Here is a 19,767-nt window from a genome sequence, read left to right on the forward strand (position 1 = left end):
CAAATATGCTTTACTAACTCTGACATCAATCTGGGACAGGAACTACATCTGAGATGAATCATGAATAAAAATGAAACACAGGAGACAGTATAAGTACATAATATGTTGTGTGTGGACACGTAATAAAAGTGCCACACCTACTTTTCTTCTCTAGTTCCCATCAATGTAAGCAAAAGGATGAATGGGAAAAGCAAGTCTGCTCATCTCATTTTAATGGTCTCATATTAGTTATATCCATTTCTCCTTTGTCTATTTGGGTTGTTTTATTGAGACAGGGTTTTACTATTATAGGCCTATGTAACCTAGCACTCTGAGCAATCCTCCTGCCTCAGTCTCCTATGAGCAAGGACAATGAGTAAACCAATTCATTCTTTATTATTGTGTTGTATTTTTTGCTAATGAAATGTACTGGCTGGTTTATGTTGCCTTGACACAAGCTAAAGTCACTAGAGAGGAAGGAGATCCTCAATTGAGAAAATGCCTCTATCAGACTGGACTGCAGGCTCAGCTGTAGGGCATCTTCTTCATCAGTGATGGATGGATGGGGAAGGCCCAGACCACTGTGGGTGGTGCCAGCCCGACAGGTGGTTGGCTGAGCAGCCACCAGGAGCAAAGCCTGCCCTCTTCATGTCCTCTGCCTCAGCTCCTGCCTCCCAGGGTCCCTGCTTTGTTTGAGTTTCTGCCCTGAATGAATATCAAGATGAGCGGTAATGTGAAGTAAGAGTAAGCCAAATAAACCCTTTCCTTCCCAAGTTGCTTTGGTCACAGTGCTTCACTACAGCAACAGAAACCTGAAAACATGAGATGTCCTTTTAATATATTCTCATTCCTAATATCTATGCAAGATTTCAACTCTTAAGGACAGCTTTAAGCCAAATGAAAATTACCACCACCACCACCACAACAAAAAACATTTTCTGATGAGGGCAAAAGCCATAAAAGTATTATTAATCAACAGAAATGACTAGAGTCAACATCTCAGGGGGAAACAAAAACAAAAAGCAAAAAGCAAAAAACAAAAACAAAACTAACAGAAAGCTAAAGGCAGATGCTCATAGAATGTTTGGGTTACCTGGTATTTGAAGCTCATCTTCAATAAACCGAACATAATTTTGTGCGTTGACAGGTAGCTCCTTAAATGTCCTTGCATTAGAAATGTCTGTGTTCCATCCTGGGAGAGTCTTATACTGAACTTCCACTTTATTTAAGACTTCTTGGTTTGCTAAAAGAAGTATATGTGTTATATTGAACATAGAGCCTACTGCCAATTTATTTATTGATTGATTGACTGATTGATTGATTGAGACATAAGTTTCCCAGGCTGGCCTTATACTCTTGGGAATCCTCCTCCTTTAAGCCTATCCAAATCCTGGGATTATAAACATGAACCATTATGGCCAGTTCAGATTACAGATAAAATAAGGTTCAAGGACATTATCAAAATCCTCAAAATCAGACATGTGTCAGAATTTCATTTTCAGACCTTTAGAAAGGTGAGAACCAGCTCCAGCAATCTAGACTGGTGTTTTATAAGCTGACATTTCTTGAACAGCATGACTACACACTGTAAATGGAGAAAGATTCCACAGTTATGACGTCAGTTACAGTGGCTGGTGAACAGGCTGTACCAAACTTTAAGCTTCTGCTTCTGGAGCATTTAGAATTTCTATAGCATTAACTGTGTGAATACAACAGCAACTTCACAGAAGGCTGGTATACCTTCAATCCTCTGAGAAATCTACTGTGGGATGAAAATTTTCTTTATTATTTCACCTGATGATTTTATAGATATAGCCCCCTACTGGAATCTGCATGTGCACTACAAATGGTGAGCAATTTCTCAGACTACAGACTACATAGTAGACAGTGTGGTACAATGCTCAGGTTTCCCTCTTCAGAGTGGAGAGTCTCAAGAATGATTCAAACCATATACCAGCTAGAGAGGTTTGTGGAAACATATTAGGTTTTCCATAAGAACATTAACAAAACATAAAACCAAACGATACAAGTTCAAGATGACCATCCATCAATTCAATGGTTCCCTAAAGTAATAATCCATAGTGCTTAGAGGAAGACAACAGAATCTGAGTCTCTCGAGTCTCCCCTGATGTCTGATATTCAGGGGAAGCCATGAGACACAGCCATGAGCTACACTCCATGTACCACTGCTCTCAGCATAAGCAGTGTTTCCGAGAACATCCTACCAAACACTTAATGGATGAAAATCACCATCTTGGGAGTATCCCTGAGGGAATCCAGCCCAAGTCAGCTTAATAATATAACAACAACAACAACAAAAGCGTAAGTTTTGACAAATTTTATGCTTATGAGTTTTTAGTATTTTAAAGAAATTTGATGTACAATTATGAGATAGCTTGCCATATTTGATTATACTATTTTCTTTGGTACTTGAGCTATATTAGAACTCTTAAAAGAGCTTTGAGGTAGCATTAATGACCAGGGTAGTAACATATACTTGAATAAACAGTTTTCTAAGTAACTGTATCATAAAATGTTATAAGATGCCTGATTTTCTGTAAGAAAAATGACAGAAAATTATTCTCCATGAATGTCCAGTCTTAAGAGTCACAAAAGCTCCGGGCAGTGGTGGTGCACGCCTGTAATCCCAGCACTCTGGGAAGCAGAGGCAGTCAGATTTCTGAGTTCAAGCCCAGCCTGGTCTACAGAGTGAGTTCCAGGGCACCCAGGGCTACACAGAGAAACCCTGTCTTGGGGGGGGGGGGGGGGGGACCCAAATAAAAAAAAAAAACCAAACCAAAACAATAAATAAATAAATGAAAATTTAAAAAAAGGACTCACGAAAACTTCCCAGTCTGCCAAGTTTCATTAAGGATGCCAATATTCCTTCATTTGGCATTTCTTTGCTTTTTAGGAAAACTAGTCTGAAAAATCAGCAATTTCCATTTCTAAAGCTAGAAGCATTTACTGAACTCCCAAGTAACTTAAGACAGGATTCAAAAAACAACTGCGCTGCCTCAATAGTCATCTCCTTCACCTGGAAGCTTCAGACACAGGTTAGGAGTAGGTTGATGTACCAACAAAGAGCACACCACAAGGCACAAAGGTCTTTCCTTTTATCCTTTTTTCCCCAGGAAGAGAGAACTCCTCCTCTATGGAAATCATTCTCTTTAAATTATCTCTCTCTCCCCCACTTTGATGTTGCTAAAGAAAGAGGTCTTACTATATATGGTCCAGACTAACTCTGAACTCTTGAGTTCAAGTGGGCTCTAGCCTTAGGCTCCTGAGGAGCTGGACTACAGACAGAAATTCAGCACCTTACTTAGTCTGTGTGTATCAATTACCATAAGTTAACAAAGTTGAAAGCTTGAAGCAGCGTGATCCAAACAGCTTTCTGATTCTGAGCCAAAGCACATGCTTGGTGACCCAACCCTCACCTTAATGCCAGTTTTGAACAAATGCTTATAGTTCAGTTTATCTGCACTATTAGTAAAAATCAAGCCTGTGAGAGATAATCTTATAAATAAGTAGCAATTATATAGCAAATATAATATATAGTTAAATAGGTTATAATAATCTTATAAATTTTAGACACAGCTTAAAAATCAGGAGTACCTGGGAAATGTGGTATGATTTCCCCATCTAATTTGTAAGCAACTCCAACTTTGATTTCCGTAAACATATCCAAAATATCCAACTTGGTAAGGGCCAATCTAATTTTGAAAGAAAAGACATTGTTGAAACAGCATACTTTTGGCATCCAGTAAGACTGATGCAGGAGTAAGGAAATTCATGCAAAGCTCAAAGTTCCAAAGCAAGTCTGAAAACCAGTTAGGACTGTACTTGAAAGCGTGCCACACATGGACATCACACTGATGAGGACACTGCATGGACATGTAATCTTCATAGTACCCCGAGTTACTTTCTAGTAGTTACAACAGATTTGCACTGGTGGCTTCACACTTGCTCAGCTTTCTCACTGAAGGAGGACTGTGGGAAGTCTGCCTGGAGTTAAGGACGCACGTTGTGTCAGAGGGACACAGCAGAATGCACTGCTCCACAGAATCACAAGATAGTAATAACATTTCCACACACGCTACCAGCCCAGCTCTTCGGTCTGGTTAACATCACCTCCACCCTTCTGGTCAGAAACTGACAGAGTAAGGAAACGACCTCTTCGTGATACATCAAAGTTTCTCGTAAACTGACTGGAAAACAGGATTTTAAGGGAAAAATCTGTGAAAATTAGATAAAACACTAGGTTTGGGACTCTGATCCATAAATTTTGGAGGTTTTTGTTGTTTTAAAAAAAAAAAAAAAAACCTTGTTAGAAGTTTAGCCTAATTAATCCAGATACAGACACATTTACTGCGTAGTTTCAATGATCTGGACAGTGTATCTACACCTCAGCCCATACCATCACCTTGACTTAAGGCAGTATGTGCAGTCATATCAGCCGACGTCTGAACCCCGGCTGTCAGACACTGAGTTCGCCCCCACACTGATCTCCATGCACCAGCTCCACCTTTGTATATGTGTACACTGTCCACACTGTCCACCCGTGTAGGCATCCAATCTCCTACCTGCCTATCGACCTTGCTGCCGCCCTCTACAGAAACAGTCTTGAGGTCAGGTACTCAACACTCTCTCTAAAGCACTGGATACCCAGAATAACCTGGGTCTCTTCCTGCGCACTCTTCTCCTGTATCTCAGTCCACTTCTGAAACTATAATTTCATTCAGGAGGCAAACGAATGAAGCTTCTCTGTTAAGAGGACTCTTAAGTTTACTTACTACAGAATCAAATCTGTTGTTAACAACTGTCCACCATTTTCTAAAATAAATGTTTCTTAAGAACACTCACGCAGTAAATCCATTGATCATATGAGCGTATTTGAGTAAAACAAGGTCCAGCCAGCCGCATCTTCTTTTCCTTCCAGTAGTTACTCCAAATTCTCTACCCCGTGTTTGTAATAATTCTCCAATTTCCTAGATAACAGAATTTGTAAGTTAGTCTATCAGAGCAGAATTATAATACACACACACACACACACACAACCCCCCCCAAAATCTCCTGTATCTCTTTTGATAAACATCTTTGTGAAATAATATGAAAACAGGAATTCCAAGGAAATGACATTACTTGGAATATATTTGGTTTTGATTTTATTTTTAAGGTTTTTACACTAATATTTTTACAATGTTATATACAGGTCAAGTGTAGACTGACATAATAAACAGTTAAATATTGTCAATTAAGAACAAGTTATGGTCTTTGACAAGTCCCACAAAAAGGCTCTCGTGTTGAAGGTTTGGTCCTAAGCAATTGGCAATATTGTGAGGTGACTGTATCATGAGGACACCAATGTTTTCAGTGGGTTGTCCATTAATGAGTTCACAGCTTAATAGAGTATTAGGAGGCAGGACCTTGCTACCTTGCTGGAGGACAGGTTCCTGTGTGTGTGCCTTTAGGGGAAAGCCTGGTTCTTGCCATGAGCTGAGGCGATGAGCTTCCCATACTGTGCCCTTCTGCCACAGAGTACTTACTGTCTTATCACTGGCCAAGAAAGAGAACGGAATAACCACAGACTTGAAACCATGAACAACAACAAAAATACATCTTTCCTTCTTTTAAATTTCTCATGTAATTTTCACAACAAAGGAAAAACTCATAAACAAATACATTATTAAAATTTGTTTAAACATTCAAACCTATCTAGTCATTCCAGGATCTGTTAAGGTTGGGGTCAGGAACATGATTTTTCTTACTGAGAAACAGACTTACGTTGTCTTGCTCTGTGGGAAAGGCACCAATACCAACTCTAGTAGTGTAAGCTTTCACAACTCCATATACTTCTCCAACATTTTGAGGGGGCATACCCAAGCCTGTACAAACACCTCCAACAGTACAGTTTGAAGAAGTTACAAAAGGGTAAGTTCCTAGAAAATAGAAGACAAACAAAAAAACCACTAAGATGACCACATGGACCCAAACATTGTAACACAGAATTACCATTAAGACCATGCATATGAGTTTACTCCAGGCACCTGACAAACTGGACCATAATTGTCACTGTCCTCTCTCAAGTGATCAATGTCTTAGCTTTGAGTCTCTTTGTGTGCAATGTTAAAACACAGTTAAAAATGCAGGTGGTTAGAGGTTGAGTTACAGGGAACCCCAGAGTATGAGCAGTTGTAACCTTGGCTCTCTACAGTACATACTGACTAGTTATAGAGGATCATATATAGAAATCCACCTACATATTTTGACTGGGTCCTGTTAATTCCAAGCAAACAACTACCCGGTGGACATATTTAGGGTGCAGCAGGACCCTGGGCAACAGGAAGTTTGTGGTGTTCAACATTTCCCTAGCTTTTAAACTCTGTTCAGAGAAACCCTCAAATCATAGGAACAATTATGAGGGTGCATTTTCCTTCCCGTCATACTTAACCACTCACCCTGCTAATTATATATTCCCTTTCCAGATTGAGAAGGCATATTATAGGATAAAAGGATAAATGAATCTATTATAGACAAATATATTCTCTTTAATTAGTATCTAGAGCCAACGAAATGCCAAGGCTCAGCAGTTAAGGACGCTTGCTGCTCCTCTAGCTTTGATTCCCAGCACCCACATGACGGCTCAGCAGCCATCTGTAACTCTGTTTCCAGGGGATCCAAGGACTTCAGGCCTCCAAGGCCCCTTCATCCACATGGTGCACAAAATACATGCAGGCAAAACACTCAACCCATAAAATAAAATAAACAAATGAAAAAGAAAAGAACTGTCACCTAGAACTGTTAACTGTATAAGAAAACATTTAGATATAACCACCAAAGACTAAGGAAGACAGCCATCTAAAACAGTTTAGCTTAACCATAAGGATGAAAGAAATGCTGAGTCTACCAGAAAGTCATGCACAGAGTTAGCAAAAACAGGTTTTCCTAGACCTCACAATATGTGTAATCCAATTTCTATATTTTAAAAGACTTCAAGGCGATATTATTTTACAGTTCCAGAGAAACAGTAGTTGAATAAATCAACAATTCACAATCTGCAGAACTCCAAACCCACAGAATCCAAATGATTTCATTTTTAATGAAATATAAAACTTATACTGTGCTTGCTATAATATTAAAAAAAAAAAAACTTACTATATTGACAAGCTACCTCATTCCCAAATACACAGGCCAAATGTACTATTTATAACCTCCTTAACGCTAACATTAATATTTATATCTAAGTACTTTGAGCTCAGTCAAACTCCCTATAAATCATATCTCACTTACCAAAATCAATATCTAACAATGCTGCGTTTGCACCTTCTACCAAGATTTTCTTGGGTGGTCCATGGAGGGCCTCATATAGGAAATAAACTCCATCTCTCACCATCGGTTTAATCCTTTCCATATAACCCTACACAAAGACAAAAACCAGTTTCCATGTGCACTAATACATTGTAACACCAGTCAAAGTGTAAACTACCTGGCCTTCCACAGTGGAAACTGACAAATCAGAACAGAAAGGCGCTGGTGACAGGCTCATTCTAGTGCAACATTTAGATTAGCTCTGGTCTCTCAGAAAGAGTGATCAGTAATACACGGGCTAGGGGTGTGGCACAGGAGCGGAGTACTTACCTAGCATGTGTGAAGTCCTGAGCAATACGCATACACATGCGCTGTAACATTTAACAGTTCTATAACAAGTTCACTGGGAACAGCACAAATGCTCACTTCATAAACTGGCTTTCAGGAAGAATAAAAAGAGCTACTATCTGTTTATAGTAGATGGCACTTTTAATATTTTTAAGGTATTTGGAAAGCTACATTTATAATCCATGTAACTAACAATTTTCAAGTTCAAACCAGACACCAAAATGTGGTAAGGACACAAACTATATAGCCAAGATTGCAAACATTGTTGACTAAGCGCTGTCATTCTTTAGAACAACACTGTACGATGTCATCAGTTAGTACCAAATACTAACTTGAGGTGCTAGTAATGTCTGACTTCAGAATTCATGTAAAAACTATAAATAAGAGTTTCCCTGAGGACTGCAGTACAGCCGCAATCAATCCTGGGTTTGACTATGGATACAAGGAACACTAGTCCCGGAAGCTGCTCACCAGGAACCTGAATGAATATGCTGCACAAACAAAAGGTTCTGTCTGGCCCTTCCTTGGCACTTGACTTTACTCTTTTTTTATATTTTAGCCCTTTCTATCTGGCTAAAACAACACCCTGGTTCAACATATGCTACTTATGAAAACCTTTTCTGGTTTCTTTTGTTGATTCACTTTCTCCCCTTGAGCCCCACCCCACTCCCACCCCCGGCCACCCCCGGCCTGTTCCAGGCTGAGCTCCACCCCAGTGTGTAGCTGAGGATGAACTTCAACTTGTGATCAACTTCCTGCTTCCACCTCTAAAGTGCAAGAATTACTAGTGTAGGCCACCACACATAATTTTAAGACTCATAAACAGACCTAAGGTCTACAGCTATCAAAGAATGACATATGGTATGTAGATTCTTAGTTCTGACAACAAGATTAATAGTTTTAAAGAAGTAATCACCAGGCATATAGGAAACAATGTGAGATTTACCAATGACTGAGAAGGCTCTGCTAATTCAGGCGTCAGTGGTTCTCACAGCTAAGACTGTTAGTCTTCTCTGGTAGCCAGTAAAGTTAGCTGTCTCAGGAACTGTTCTCAATCCTACCAGCCAACATTATAAGTTACCACACATCCCTTTCTTTACTGATCCACACGTCAGCAGCCATGCATGGTTTCTTCATAGGAACCATGCTTCAAGGAAGCAAATCTGGGCTTCCTTGTGCTCAAAATTCTCCAATAGCTTTCCACGGTCTCTTAAATAACAGCTCTAAGTTTCCTGCAAGTGCATTTGAGACCTATGATCTGGCTACTTTCACATATCATTCCTTTTCCCATCCAGTATTCCATCTAGACCTAACTGTGTGAAGTCACACAGACATGCTATGTCCAGGGATGACTGGTCACTAGCTAATACACAAAGCTGAAATATATGAGCAACTCAAATATCAATTTGGCAAGTTAGTATTTAAAAGCCCATTACTGAGCTAAGAAAGCATTACCTTGAGTTGCTGTAATTCACCTTCAATGTCTATTTCCAAAGTCGGGTATATAGATTTATACTGGTTAGCTAGAACTCTGAACCTGAGAAATAAACAAACCATGGCATTAACTATGTTACAGAACATTTCAAATAATATCATCCAAGTCAAGTGATTTCGGTGCCTCATAAATGGTCTTAAAAGCAAATGTTTGGAAACTGAAGTTACTTCTGGAGAAATAAAATTGAAGCAAGAAAATAAACATGAATAAATTACGCACTCAAGATATGCCTTCTTTTCTTTTTTTTTTTTTAAAGATTTATTTATTTATTATATGTGAGTATACTTTAGCTGTCTTCAGACACACCAGAAGAGGGCATGAGATCTCATCATAGATGGTTGTGAGCCACCATGTAGTTGCTGGGATTTGAAGTCAGGGCCATCTCTCCAGCCCTCAAGATACATTTTCATGTTTAAGACAAAATATAATTAAGGTGATGTGTGTGTGGTTGAAGAAAAAGGATTGGAATAACTAAAATCTGAAAAGATAAAAGTACTGTGTAAAACAATGGAAGGGGCAGTTTACATGGCACTCAGACAGCAGCAATTTCCTCTAGGACTCGCAGTGCTGTGGCCTGCTAGTGCAAGTATATAACTACAATTCCCATGAAAATCATTTTATAAACAATGTCAGTATAGTTTTCTACTTTTAAAGACGTATCCAAAACATTTACCAGGACCTGGAAGGCTAATTATTTCTGGATGGATGGGAAGACATGAGTCCCTGAACCTGAAACACCAGAGGTAAGATCCTGACTAAGGCATGGTTAGCACATCAGAATGCCACACTGGGTGCTTTCCTTTCATGGCTGGCTCTGTCCCCTTAGGATACCATTCTTCCACAACCATCAGGTTTTTTTTTTTTTTATGAAGCAAATGCGAATACTGATTCTACAATTTTGTACTCTGGGTATTAAAAATCTGTTTGTCTGGGTTGTTTTTTTTTTTAATATTGAAAAGACAAATCTTTTACCTCTCAGAGAAGCCATCAAAGTCAGAAACAAGATCACACATCCGGAGTCCACTCCGAGCAGCTTTAGAGGAATACACAGGGCCAATTCCCTTTTTCGTGGTACCCAAACTTAAAAACAAACCAAAACAGCTTCAAGTTACACAAGGAAGATGTAAGTCTTGTTGTCAGATCTTTTCAAAGATTACATGATTATTTCCTATTTGTGCAATTTCCTGTAAGATTATTTGCATAATCTAACTGAGGAACTATCTATCTGGGGGTTTGCTTAGTTTGATCTTGGCTCACAATTTATAGACAAGGATGAAGATGTGCCCAAACCATATAAAAATGATCTGTATGTCATACTTTTTCCCTGCTTGCTCTTGTCTCTGCTGTTCCTGGATACCATCAGCTGCTTGATGAAAGTCAAACACTGAGGAGAAATCAAACCACAGTCGTTACTGAAACAAAGATAACATGCAAGGTAAAAATACTCCACTTCAAACTACTCAGACTAGAGATCCTCCCAACCTCGCTTCTGAAGAGCTGTATAGGTATGTTTCTAAAAGTAACAACAGCAACTTACACACGTAATTTCAGCACTAAACAGGCTGTAGTAGGAGGATCACCCCAAGTTTGAGGCGGGCCTGGGCTATATAGTGAGTCCCAGGCCAGCCAGGATTACACAATATTTGAAAAAAAGTAAAAAAGAAGAAAAAGACAAAAGGCCAATTTTAGAATATCCTAACTTAAAATTCAATAAAGTTTAATCTATAAAGATGCGTCCCCCCCCAACCTAAAATTCAATAAAGTTCAATCTATAAAGATATATCCCCCTTTCTTCCTCAACATCTCCAAGTTCCGGACCCGTGTACAGTGCTCGCCTTGAGGCCTCCCTTTTTCTTCTTCCCTAGTCCCAAACTGCACATCACCGTCCACTAATACTGCACCTAGTCTGTGTGCCTCTTTCCACTCTTGGACATGGATGCATTCTTTAATGCATCCAAAAATTTCTTGCCAAGACACAAACAAGTCACCACACCCTTGCCAAGACAAAAACAAGTCTTTGTTTGAAACTTAAGGGCTGCCTGGGCAGTGGTGGCGCACGCCTTTAATCCCAGCACTTGGGAGGCAGAGGCGGGTGGATTTCTGAGTTCGAGGCCAGCCTGGTCTACAGAGTAAGTTACAGGGCAGCCAGGACTACACAGAGAAACCCTGTCTCAAAAAACAAAAACAAACAAACAAAAAAATTAAGGGCTTTCCATTACTCTTCAGAAAAAGTCTGATATGGCAAACTCATTTCTCCTCACACCAGCAGTCCCTGACTACAACTTTGCTTCCTGTGCAGTGTGCCTTTCTATGTGTACTCACACTCCCTGACACACTCTGAGTACTGGGACAATGTCAGTTTGCTAGTTAATTTCTGTAGCAGCAAGTGCTCAAATATTTACTGACTGACTACGTAAGCAGCTCACAGACTGGCCTTTCTGAACTTCTAACTAAAGTTTATCTATTTAACAGCTTTATAATTAACAGACCATAAAACTCACCAATTTCAGGTATTACAATTCGATGACTTTTGCATATTATGCCACTATTTCTTTCCACCAATTATGTTATTTCAAAATAAATATATTGATATATGCAAATGTTAAACAGAATGATTAAGTTTTTTAGAATTAGGGGAAATATCTGTAAAAGAACAACTTAAAAACATTAAAAGATACACATTAGATGTAGGAGCTAGAAACCGCTGATAAACCTGGACTGAAACTGTCTCAGGAGCCCTGGCCCCCAGCTAAGCAGGAAGCGTTCCTTAGTCTGCTTTGTGAGACACAGAACAAACTAGGAGGGTGCTGCTTTCTTTGTGTGGTTACCAGTTTGCTCTGGCAAGCCTACTGAGAGCTTTGAGATTTTTATATGTCATTACAGTACAGATGCTGAGTTTGCAGTGTGTGAATTAATACATGTCTCAGAACCATCCAAGTAGGTAAAAGAGCATCCTTACAATTATACTGAAATATTACATAGTCAATGATAGCTATAAGAATGTCTCAGCAATGCTATTTTTAATAGACAAATACTAGAAAAACTCAATTTTCATCAATGGTTAAGGGGATAAAAATTTGGGTATATTCATAATAGAATTTTAGGTAACAATTAAAAAAAAACTTGCTTCAAGAAGCAATGGCAATAGAATTGTAACAATTATAGGTAGATCATTCAGTGGAGGCCTGATGCAAAAGACAGTATAAACTACAATTTTAAATAAAGTTTCAAATGTCAGAATTAATCTATAAGAGTAAGAGCTATGGTCACTTTTGATCAAAGGAAACAGATAATGACCCAGAAAAATCATAGCAATTTTTCCAGGGACTTGGAAGACTATATATTTTAAAGATTATGGTGGTTGAGTATTTTGTTTACTTTTTGTGAATTTCAGTCTATCATGTTGTACTTCAAACTGCTATCATATGATTAGTTTATCATCACGTTCCTATCCTGTTGCCTACTCAAAAGCCTTTCTAAAGTATTTCAGGAGCCAGAATTATCCTTAAGAATTGCTTCATTTGCGGGCAGTAGTGGCACACACCTTTAATCCCAGCACTTGGGAGGCAGAGGCAGGTGGATTTCTGAGTTTGAGGCCAGCCTGGTCTACAAAGCGAGTTCCAGGACAGTCAGGGCTACACAGAGAAACCCTGTCTCAAAAAAACAAAAAAAGAAAAGAAAAAAAGAAAAAAATTGTTTCATTAAACCTTAAATTTGCAAGTCAGTTATGACTGAGGTACTAGACTATGCCATACACTTTCTTCTGAATACAACAGCACTTGCATTTAGATACTTATTTTCCATTATCAGAGAAGTTAAAAAAGCAACTAGAAAAACCACAAATAAACAGTTAACAGAAAGCAGTTGAGCTCTATTTTCAAAAAATAATTAAAACCCTGACACAAAGCTATTGCCTTCCTAGGACCCAGGAAGATATTAGTATAATCAGGACAATGACTTTCACGGTGTAGAACCTTAATGCCTTCTAATTATTTTTGATTACTCTCTCTGAAGTTGTTTTGAATACTCCTTTTATTTGCTACAGGTCTAGACAACTCTGAAGGACAAAAAAACAAAACAACAACAAACAAACAAAAAACTCTTGAGAATTAGTCCAGTTTTTAAACGGAAAGAAAACTGTACATCCTTTGCAATTTCATTAGCACCCCTGTAAAAATATTGTTATAAATAAATTTGGTTGAGTTTTACTTATGCAAGTGTTTGATACTGGTAAGTACTCAGGATTTTCTACCACTTAACTACATCCCCAGCCCTCTACTTAAGCTTTATCACACACTTAATAAAATAATGCCCTCAATCTAACCCCAATACAGCTAACACCTTTGCCTGCTATCTGTGCCTCATTTCCACTGGGGCTTCAGTTCTCAGGGAAACCTCCCAGGCACTTCATCTATAATTAACATGTTCCCACTACCTCTCCCAAACTGTCTGCTCCTGCTCAGGACTGCTCTCCTGACACACAGCTTCATCTGGAAACTTGTGCCATGACACATTCATTATATATTTATCTTACATACTGTATTATGTCCAGCTTACTATAACCTCTATTAAAGGATTTTTCTTTTTTTTTCTTTTTTTAAAATATTTATTATTATATGTGAGTACACTGTAGCTATCTTCAGACACACCAGAAGAGGGCGTCAGACCTCATTATAGATGGTTGTGAGCCACCATGTGGTTGCTGGGAATTGAACTCAGGACCTTCAGAAGAGCAGTCAGTGCTCTTAACCCCTGAGCCATCTCTCCAGCCCCAGGATTTTTCTTTTTAATATTATCTTTTCTAACACTCTTGAATCTTCAATGTCTAGTATCATGTCTCACACAAGTTAGGTATTCAATATATGAATAAAATGACAAATAGCAAATCTGGATTTCAGATGCTTACAATATTTAAGAAGTCTAATCATTTCTCAGGCTACTCTGAATAAGTATCTCTCTTATTATAAACTAGATCAATATGCTAGGACAAAAGATGTCAAAAAGTTTGCATTAAGCTGCTTAATTATTTTAATTACAAAATATTTAAAGTTATTTTATGTGTGTTTTGTCTGCATGTAAGCCTAGTGCCCAGAGGTTAAAAGAGAGCATCAAATCCCCTGGAAGTGGAGTTCTCGATGGTTAAGAACTACTATGTCGGAACTGGGAATCAAAACTGGGTTCTCAGCAAAGCAATGACAGCTCTTAAGCCACTGAGCCATCTCTTCAGCCCCTGCTTACGTATTTTTAAAACTGCATAGCAGCTTCATCGTTTTAAAATTTCCTTGGAAGAAAATAGACAATTCAAAATACTGACACTGTATCAAGTTTCTATTGTAATGTTGACATGAAAACTATGACAACAGCAGAAAAGACTGGCCAAGCAAATAGAAGCATGCTAGTATGAGAGTCTCCAGGAATACTATTGATGGTAAATTGTGTTAAGACAGAAGGCAGAGAGGAGGATCACATATCTGAGGCCAGACTGGAATATACAGTGTGTACCAGGACAGCTGGTGACTTAACAAGACTCTGATGCAAAGCCAAACAAAGAAGGGCCTTCTGACCCCTCTGCACCATTCCCACACCCCGTCTCTTTGCTGGGGAGTCTGAAGCACTGAAGTAATCTTCTAAGTATGCAAATTGCATTCTCAGACAAAGTGAGGAACTTTAAGCATTTGTATAGAGAATCCTACTTTGAGTTTTTGAAAACATCAAAGTATTTTAAATGTTGTAGAGTTATACCAATAACTATTGAAGTCTCCAGTACAGACAGAAAAAATAAGCAGTCAGCTTCAAAAACAAATCATACAGTATACTATTGATATAAAAAGGTTTCACAATATTAGCACAAATTTGCTCTTCGCAGATTTTATAGATTACGAAGTCCTGTGATGGTCTGTTTATGATCAGTCCAGGGAGTGACACTATTAGAGAGCCCTGTTGGAGTAGGTGTGTCACTGTGGGCGTGGGCTTTAAGGCCCTCATTCTAGCTTCCTGGAAGCCAGTATTCTGCTTTCCAGGAAGCTAGAAGCCTTCAGATGAAGATGTAGAACTCTCAGCTCCTCCTGCTCCATGCCTGCCTGGATGCTGCCATGTTCCTGCCTTGAAGAAAATGGACTGAACCTCTGCCTGTATGCTGCCATGTTCCTACCTTGAAGAAAATGGACTGAACCTCTGAACCTGTCAGCCAGCTCCAATTAAATGTCATCCTTATAAGAGTTGCCCTGGTTATGGTGTCTGTTCACAACAGTAAAACCCTAACTAAGACAAGTTCCTACTGAGCAATATAATGGGAAGATGACATTTTTCATATAAAAAACTATGTAAATTCAATACAGTCTTCCTCAAAAAGTTTTTTTTATTTTTACTTTCTATTGCTCGTGTAATGCACATGTATGGGCACATATGCCAAGGAACTCAGGCCATCCGTTTACAAGGCAAGCACGCTACTGGCCGAACTATCTTGCCATTGTTTTACTGGGTTACTGAGGTGATGCACAAGGCTCACATCTGAAGCTGTTACGTAGCCACATTGTTATTTGATTTCCATTTTGGTTGAGACCTTTTTTTAAAAAAGAACACTTAACTAGACATTAGTGACACATGCCTTTAATCCCAGCACTCAGGAGGGAGAGGCAGGTGGATCTCTGAGTTCCAGCCTGGTCTTACAGAGTGAGTTCCAGGATGGCTAGGGCTAAAATATCCAAAACAAAACCAAAAACTTGTCTTCAAAAAAACACACAAAAAACCCATAAATAAATAAAATAAATACGTGTGTGTGTGTGTGTGTGTGTGTGTGTGTCAGAGAGAGAGAGAGAGAGAGAGAGAGAGAGAGAGAGAGAGAGAGAGAGAGAGAGAGGACAAAGCTAAAATTTCAACAACAACTGTACTGTATCAGGATATAAGCTTTTAATAGCGTCAGGTCCATACCAAAGTTCTCTATTGGTCTAAATCCCCTACTATTCTTTTTAGGTTATCATCTTGTAAACATGTCACTGCTAATTAATCCTATTGGTTCAGGAATGATAACCAAGAAAAAAATAACAAACTTACTGGTGACAGCTGAAATTAATTTTAGAATCTAGTTCTAATTCATGGAGAAAACTAGTGTGAATGAAGAGAGGTAATTTATCACTGTGCAGACAGTTGTTATAAAGACTGAATTCATCACATCTGCAGACTGACACTCTAAAGATTTGCCAAAGGGCAAATGCATTCTTACAGGAATGTCACTATGTACAAATAAATGGTTTGTATTTATATGATTTATTCTTTAATGACTAAAGACATTACAAACTACTAGTTCTATTACTCATCTGCTTAACTACATTTTCTTTAGAAATAGGTATATTTCTATCTAGTCCTTGACAAAACAAAACAAAGAAAAAAATCAAGATCTTATTATTTTAACTTCAACTACAATCCTTAAACAAGCATAGAAATAATCCATTACTAAATGCATTCTCTTGACACATTTGACTAAAAGGCAGTTATAAATACAAATGCCCTCCTACCAATATGAGCTCTATCCGATATGATAAGTCTTTTCTCCCAGCCATCTAGACCTAGGAAAGAAAAAAATACTTTATCAAACATTTTGTGTAACAATTTTTAAGACTTATTTTTACTGAAGCAATCATGTTTGTATCTCTTCTTCTGCACAGGAAGCATTGGGCTTATCAAGTTTGTCACTGGTCTTAACGTACAAGCTCATTCACACTCTTATCTCCAAATATTTTGTTCAAAATAGTTCCTGTCTTAAGTCACATTCAAATAACATATTCCTAAGAACTCCAAAAAAGAAAACAGGAGGAAAATATTTTCTGGACTAGGTGCGGGGATCAGGTATATAGTATGGGGGAAATTCAAGAGAAGGAAGCTGGTTTTAGTAATGCCATCCTTCCCAAAAGAGTTATAAAGATATATGACTGGACAAAATAGTGAAACCTAATTTTTCTTCACAGTACTGTAAATGACTACATTTAGTATATCTCAGTAATGAGATACATGCATCTCCCCATGTAACTATAAGAGATCAAGACCTGGTACTTGCTGTTAGCTTTCACATCTAGGCCTCATCACCCAATAAATTAGAGGGAGATTAGAGATTTGGACATGGGTAAAAAATGAGGGTAATTGGGAGGGTGGGCAACAGAGACAGTGGGGAGACAGGGTGTCTTAGTCAAGAACATTATAGTCAAGAACACTTACGGATGGGTTATTTTAAAGCCAACACAACTCAAATAAGATAGAGAGCATTTTAAATCTGAGCTCATCTCGAAGGAAACTGTATTAAGACTGTCCCGTAACTGTGTATTACTTGCCTTGTAAATTCCCTCCCACCCTAATGAGTATCCACAGCTGTCAGTTAAGGCAAAACTCAAGGATGCTTCTTTTCAGGTCAGTGCATGATCCCTTGCTTTAGGGGAAAAATCCTTCAGTGATGCAGCAGTATAGTCCAGAAGTTTTAGCAATGTGCAAAGCTCCAAGAGTTGGCAGTACGTATGTTGTCACTGTAGCTACCCCAAGTTCAAGTGAGGAAGAATGAACACATCAAAGACCTGGTACCTTTACAACGATCTATGAGGATGCTCTCCTTGATTAGAAATAGTGACTATGAGTGAGATTTAAACTCATAAAAATGTGAACTCTAATAATCTGTAAATTCTAAGTACAAATACTCAGTTTATCTGGCATGAGATCGTACTGAAACTGTATAAAATAACACATCATAGTTAGACCCATTCATTCATACCTTTCCCCTTTCTAACATTTTTCTCCGCTTCTTCAAACAATCCAGGAAGATGAATTACCACTCCATTTCCTAAAAGAAACAAACAATCCTCCACCTTAAACACCTGTAATTATAATATAGACATATGCATAAATGTTAAAATGTAGACATCTATAATAACCATCTATTTTGAACAGAACAAGTTACACATTCATTAACAGAGCACTGCATTTTATGAAGAAATCACAGAAAGTACTCAAAGTTTATAGTATACATATAAGTGATAGGGGATATAAAACACTAAAATCATGTTCAAAACAACTTGGAATTTCTTTGTAATAAATGAATTACGTTCTGAAAGAAGCTGGGTCACCATCTACACCGAAGTCTTTTAGAACCACACTCTGCTAGTGATCACAAAATAACATGAACATTTTTTAAACAACAGAATATAAATCATCAGACTGTAAGGGTTTAGAATGATTTCTTATAACGAGTCGGAGTTGAAAGTCTTTGGAAACTCATTGATGACTAGAACTTCTCTATGGAACAAAGGCTATGATGCCCACAGGTGACTGCCAAGTAAACACCCTGGAACCACTTCTGCAAGACCCAAGAGTGATAAGCAGCTTGGCAGGTCTGTCCTATAAGGCATCACAGCCAAAATTAGTGAGGCATCAAGAAACCATCCGGTCAGTGAAACGTCAAGTCAGTTTTGATAATGAAACACTACCATGCCCCCCAAGAAGTTCAGTTTAAACACTTACCGATAAAGGCAGTAACGTTTGGGTTAATTATTCCACTAGGTAAAAGATGAAAGTCATATTCCACAGAATCTACAACGACTGTGTGACCAGCGTTATTCCCTCCCTGAAACAGAATAAAGGGGACATTGAGCCTAATAAATCCTTGCTGAGCCAGGCAGTGGTGGCGCACGCCTGTAATCCCAGCACTCTGGGAGGCAGAGGCAGGCAGATTTCTGAGTTCGAGGCCAGCCTGGTCATCAGAGTGAGTTCCAGGACAGCAAGGGCTACACAGAGAAACCCTGTCTCGAAAAAACCAAAAAATCCAAAAAACAGCAACAGCAACAACAAAAATCCTTGCTGAAAGTCAATACAACCCAAGGAAACTCAAATGTTTGCCGTTTGTGTGTGTGTGTGTGTGTGTGTGTGTGTGTGTGTGTATGTGTGTGGTATGTGTGTTTGTGTATCAAAAATGTATAATTGTTTGTGTTTTTTCTTTCCACACTACAGTATACTTGAGTGATCTCTGTCAAAGGATCAAGAAATTTGTGAATTCAAAATCACATTTATTTTTAAGAGCGAACAGGTAGGAAAGGCAAAACTAATTTAGTTTTTTAGGCTGACTTTGGCCCTATATAGGACATGTATCGATCTAATTAGTCATCATTCTTTACACACACACAGCTACAGTGCAGACAGTTATTCTAATATCATACTCAGGTTACCCCCATTGCTCTTTGATATATCAACCAACTCTAAATCTGGAATTTGTATTCTTAGATGGATTTAAACTAGGATATGTCTCCAAGTAGTTCCCAGTACTGGTTGTCCTATTAAGACTCTAGTTTACAAATCCATCTTAAGCATTTAGTTAGTGACTTTCTAAAAGACATTAGATCAAGAAATCCTTAATGCTTAGAATTACAGTCAAAAGCCATGGCTATTATGGTTAATCAGTAGTAACATGTCAAATACTAAATTTCAAAAATTAAATATTAAAACAATATTAAATGACCACATACTTTTTCCAACTTTTAAATTAAATAAAGAAATACAAAGCAACTGATTTGACTGTAGAACAAACTTTGAAGAGTAAACAGCAAAAGAGAATACAATTCTCTTCAATTTTTATCTTTAAGATAATAGCACTATTATGTAGC

General features: G+C 38.3%; 1 protein-coding gene across 1 annotated transcript in view; it reads right to left on the minus strand.

Annotated features, from left to right (window-relative positions):
- The window catches only part of Adss2 (adenylosuccinate synthase 2), a 33,025-nt gene that overhangs the window by 3,011 nt on the left and 10,247 nt on the right, over nt 1-19,767 (minus strand). Inside the window, exons 2-12 of the mRNA XM_052200031.1 lie at nt 18,632-18,734; nt 17,886-17,954; nt 16,645-16,695; nt 10,448-10,514; nt 10,103-10,210; nt 9,091-9,172; nt 7,270-7,396; nt 5,764-5,918; nt 4,843-4,967; nt 3,595-3,692; nt 1,073-1,222 (exon numbers count right to left, since the gene is read on the minus strand). Of these exons, the coding sequence (XP_052055991.1) occupies nt 1,073-1,222; nt 3,595-3,692; nt 4,843-4,967; nt 5,764-5,918; nt 7,270-7,396; nt 9,091-9,172; nt 10,103-10,210; nt 10,448-10,514; nt 16,645-16,695; nt 17,886-17,954; nt 18,632-18,734 (1,135 nt within the window). The remainder of the gene's footprint in view (nt 1-1,072; nt 1,223-3,594; nt 3,693-4,842; nt 4,968-5,763; nt 5,919-7,269; nt 7,397-9,090; nt 9,173-10,102; nt 10,211-10,447; nt 10,515-16,644; nt 16,696-17,885; nt 17,955-18,631; nt 18,735-19,767) is intronic.

This window comes from Apodemus sylvaticus, chromosome 12 (genome assembly GCF_947179515.1).
Source record: "Apodemus sylvaticus chromosome 12, mApoSyl1.1, whole genome shotgun sequence".
Classification (NCBI taxonomy): domain Eukaryota; kingdom Metazoa; phylum Chordata; class Mammalia; order Rodentia; family Muridae; genus Apodemus; species Apodemus sylvaticus.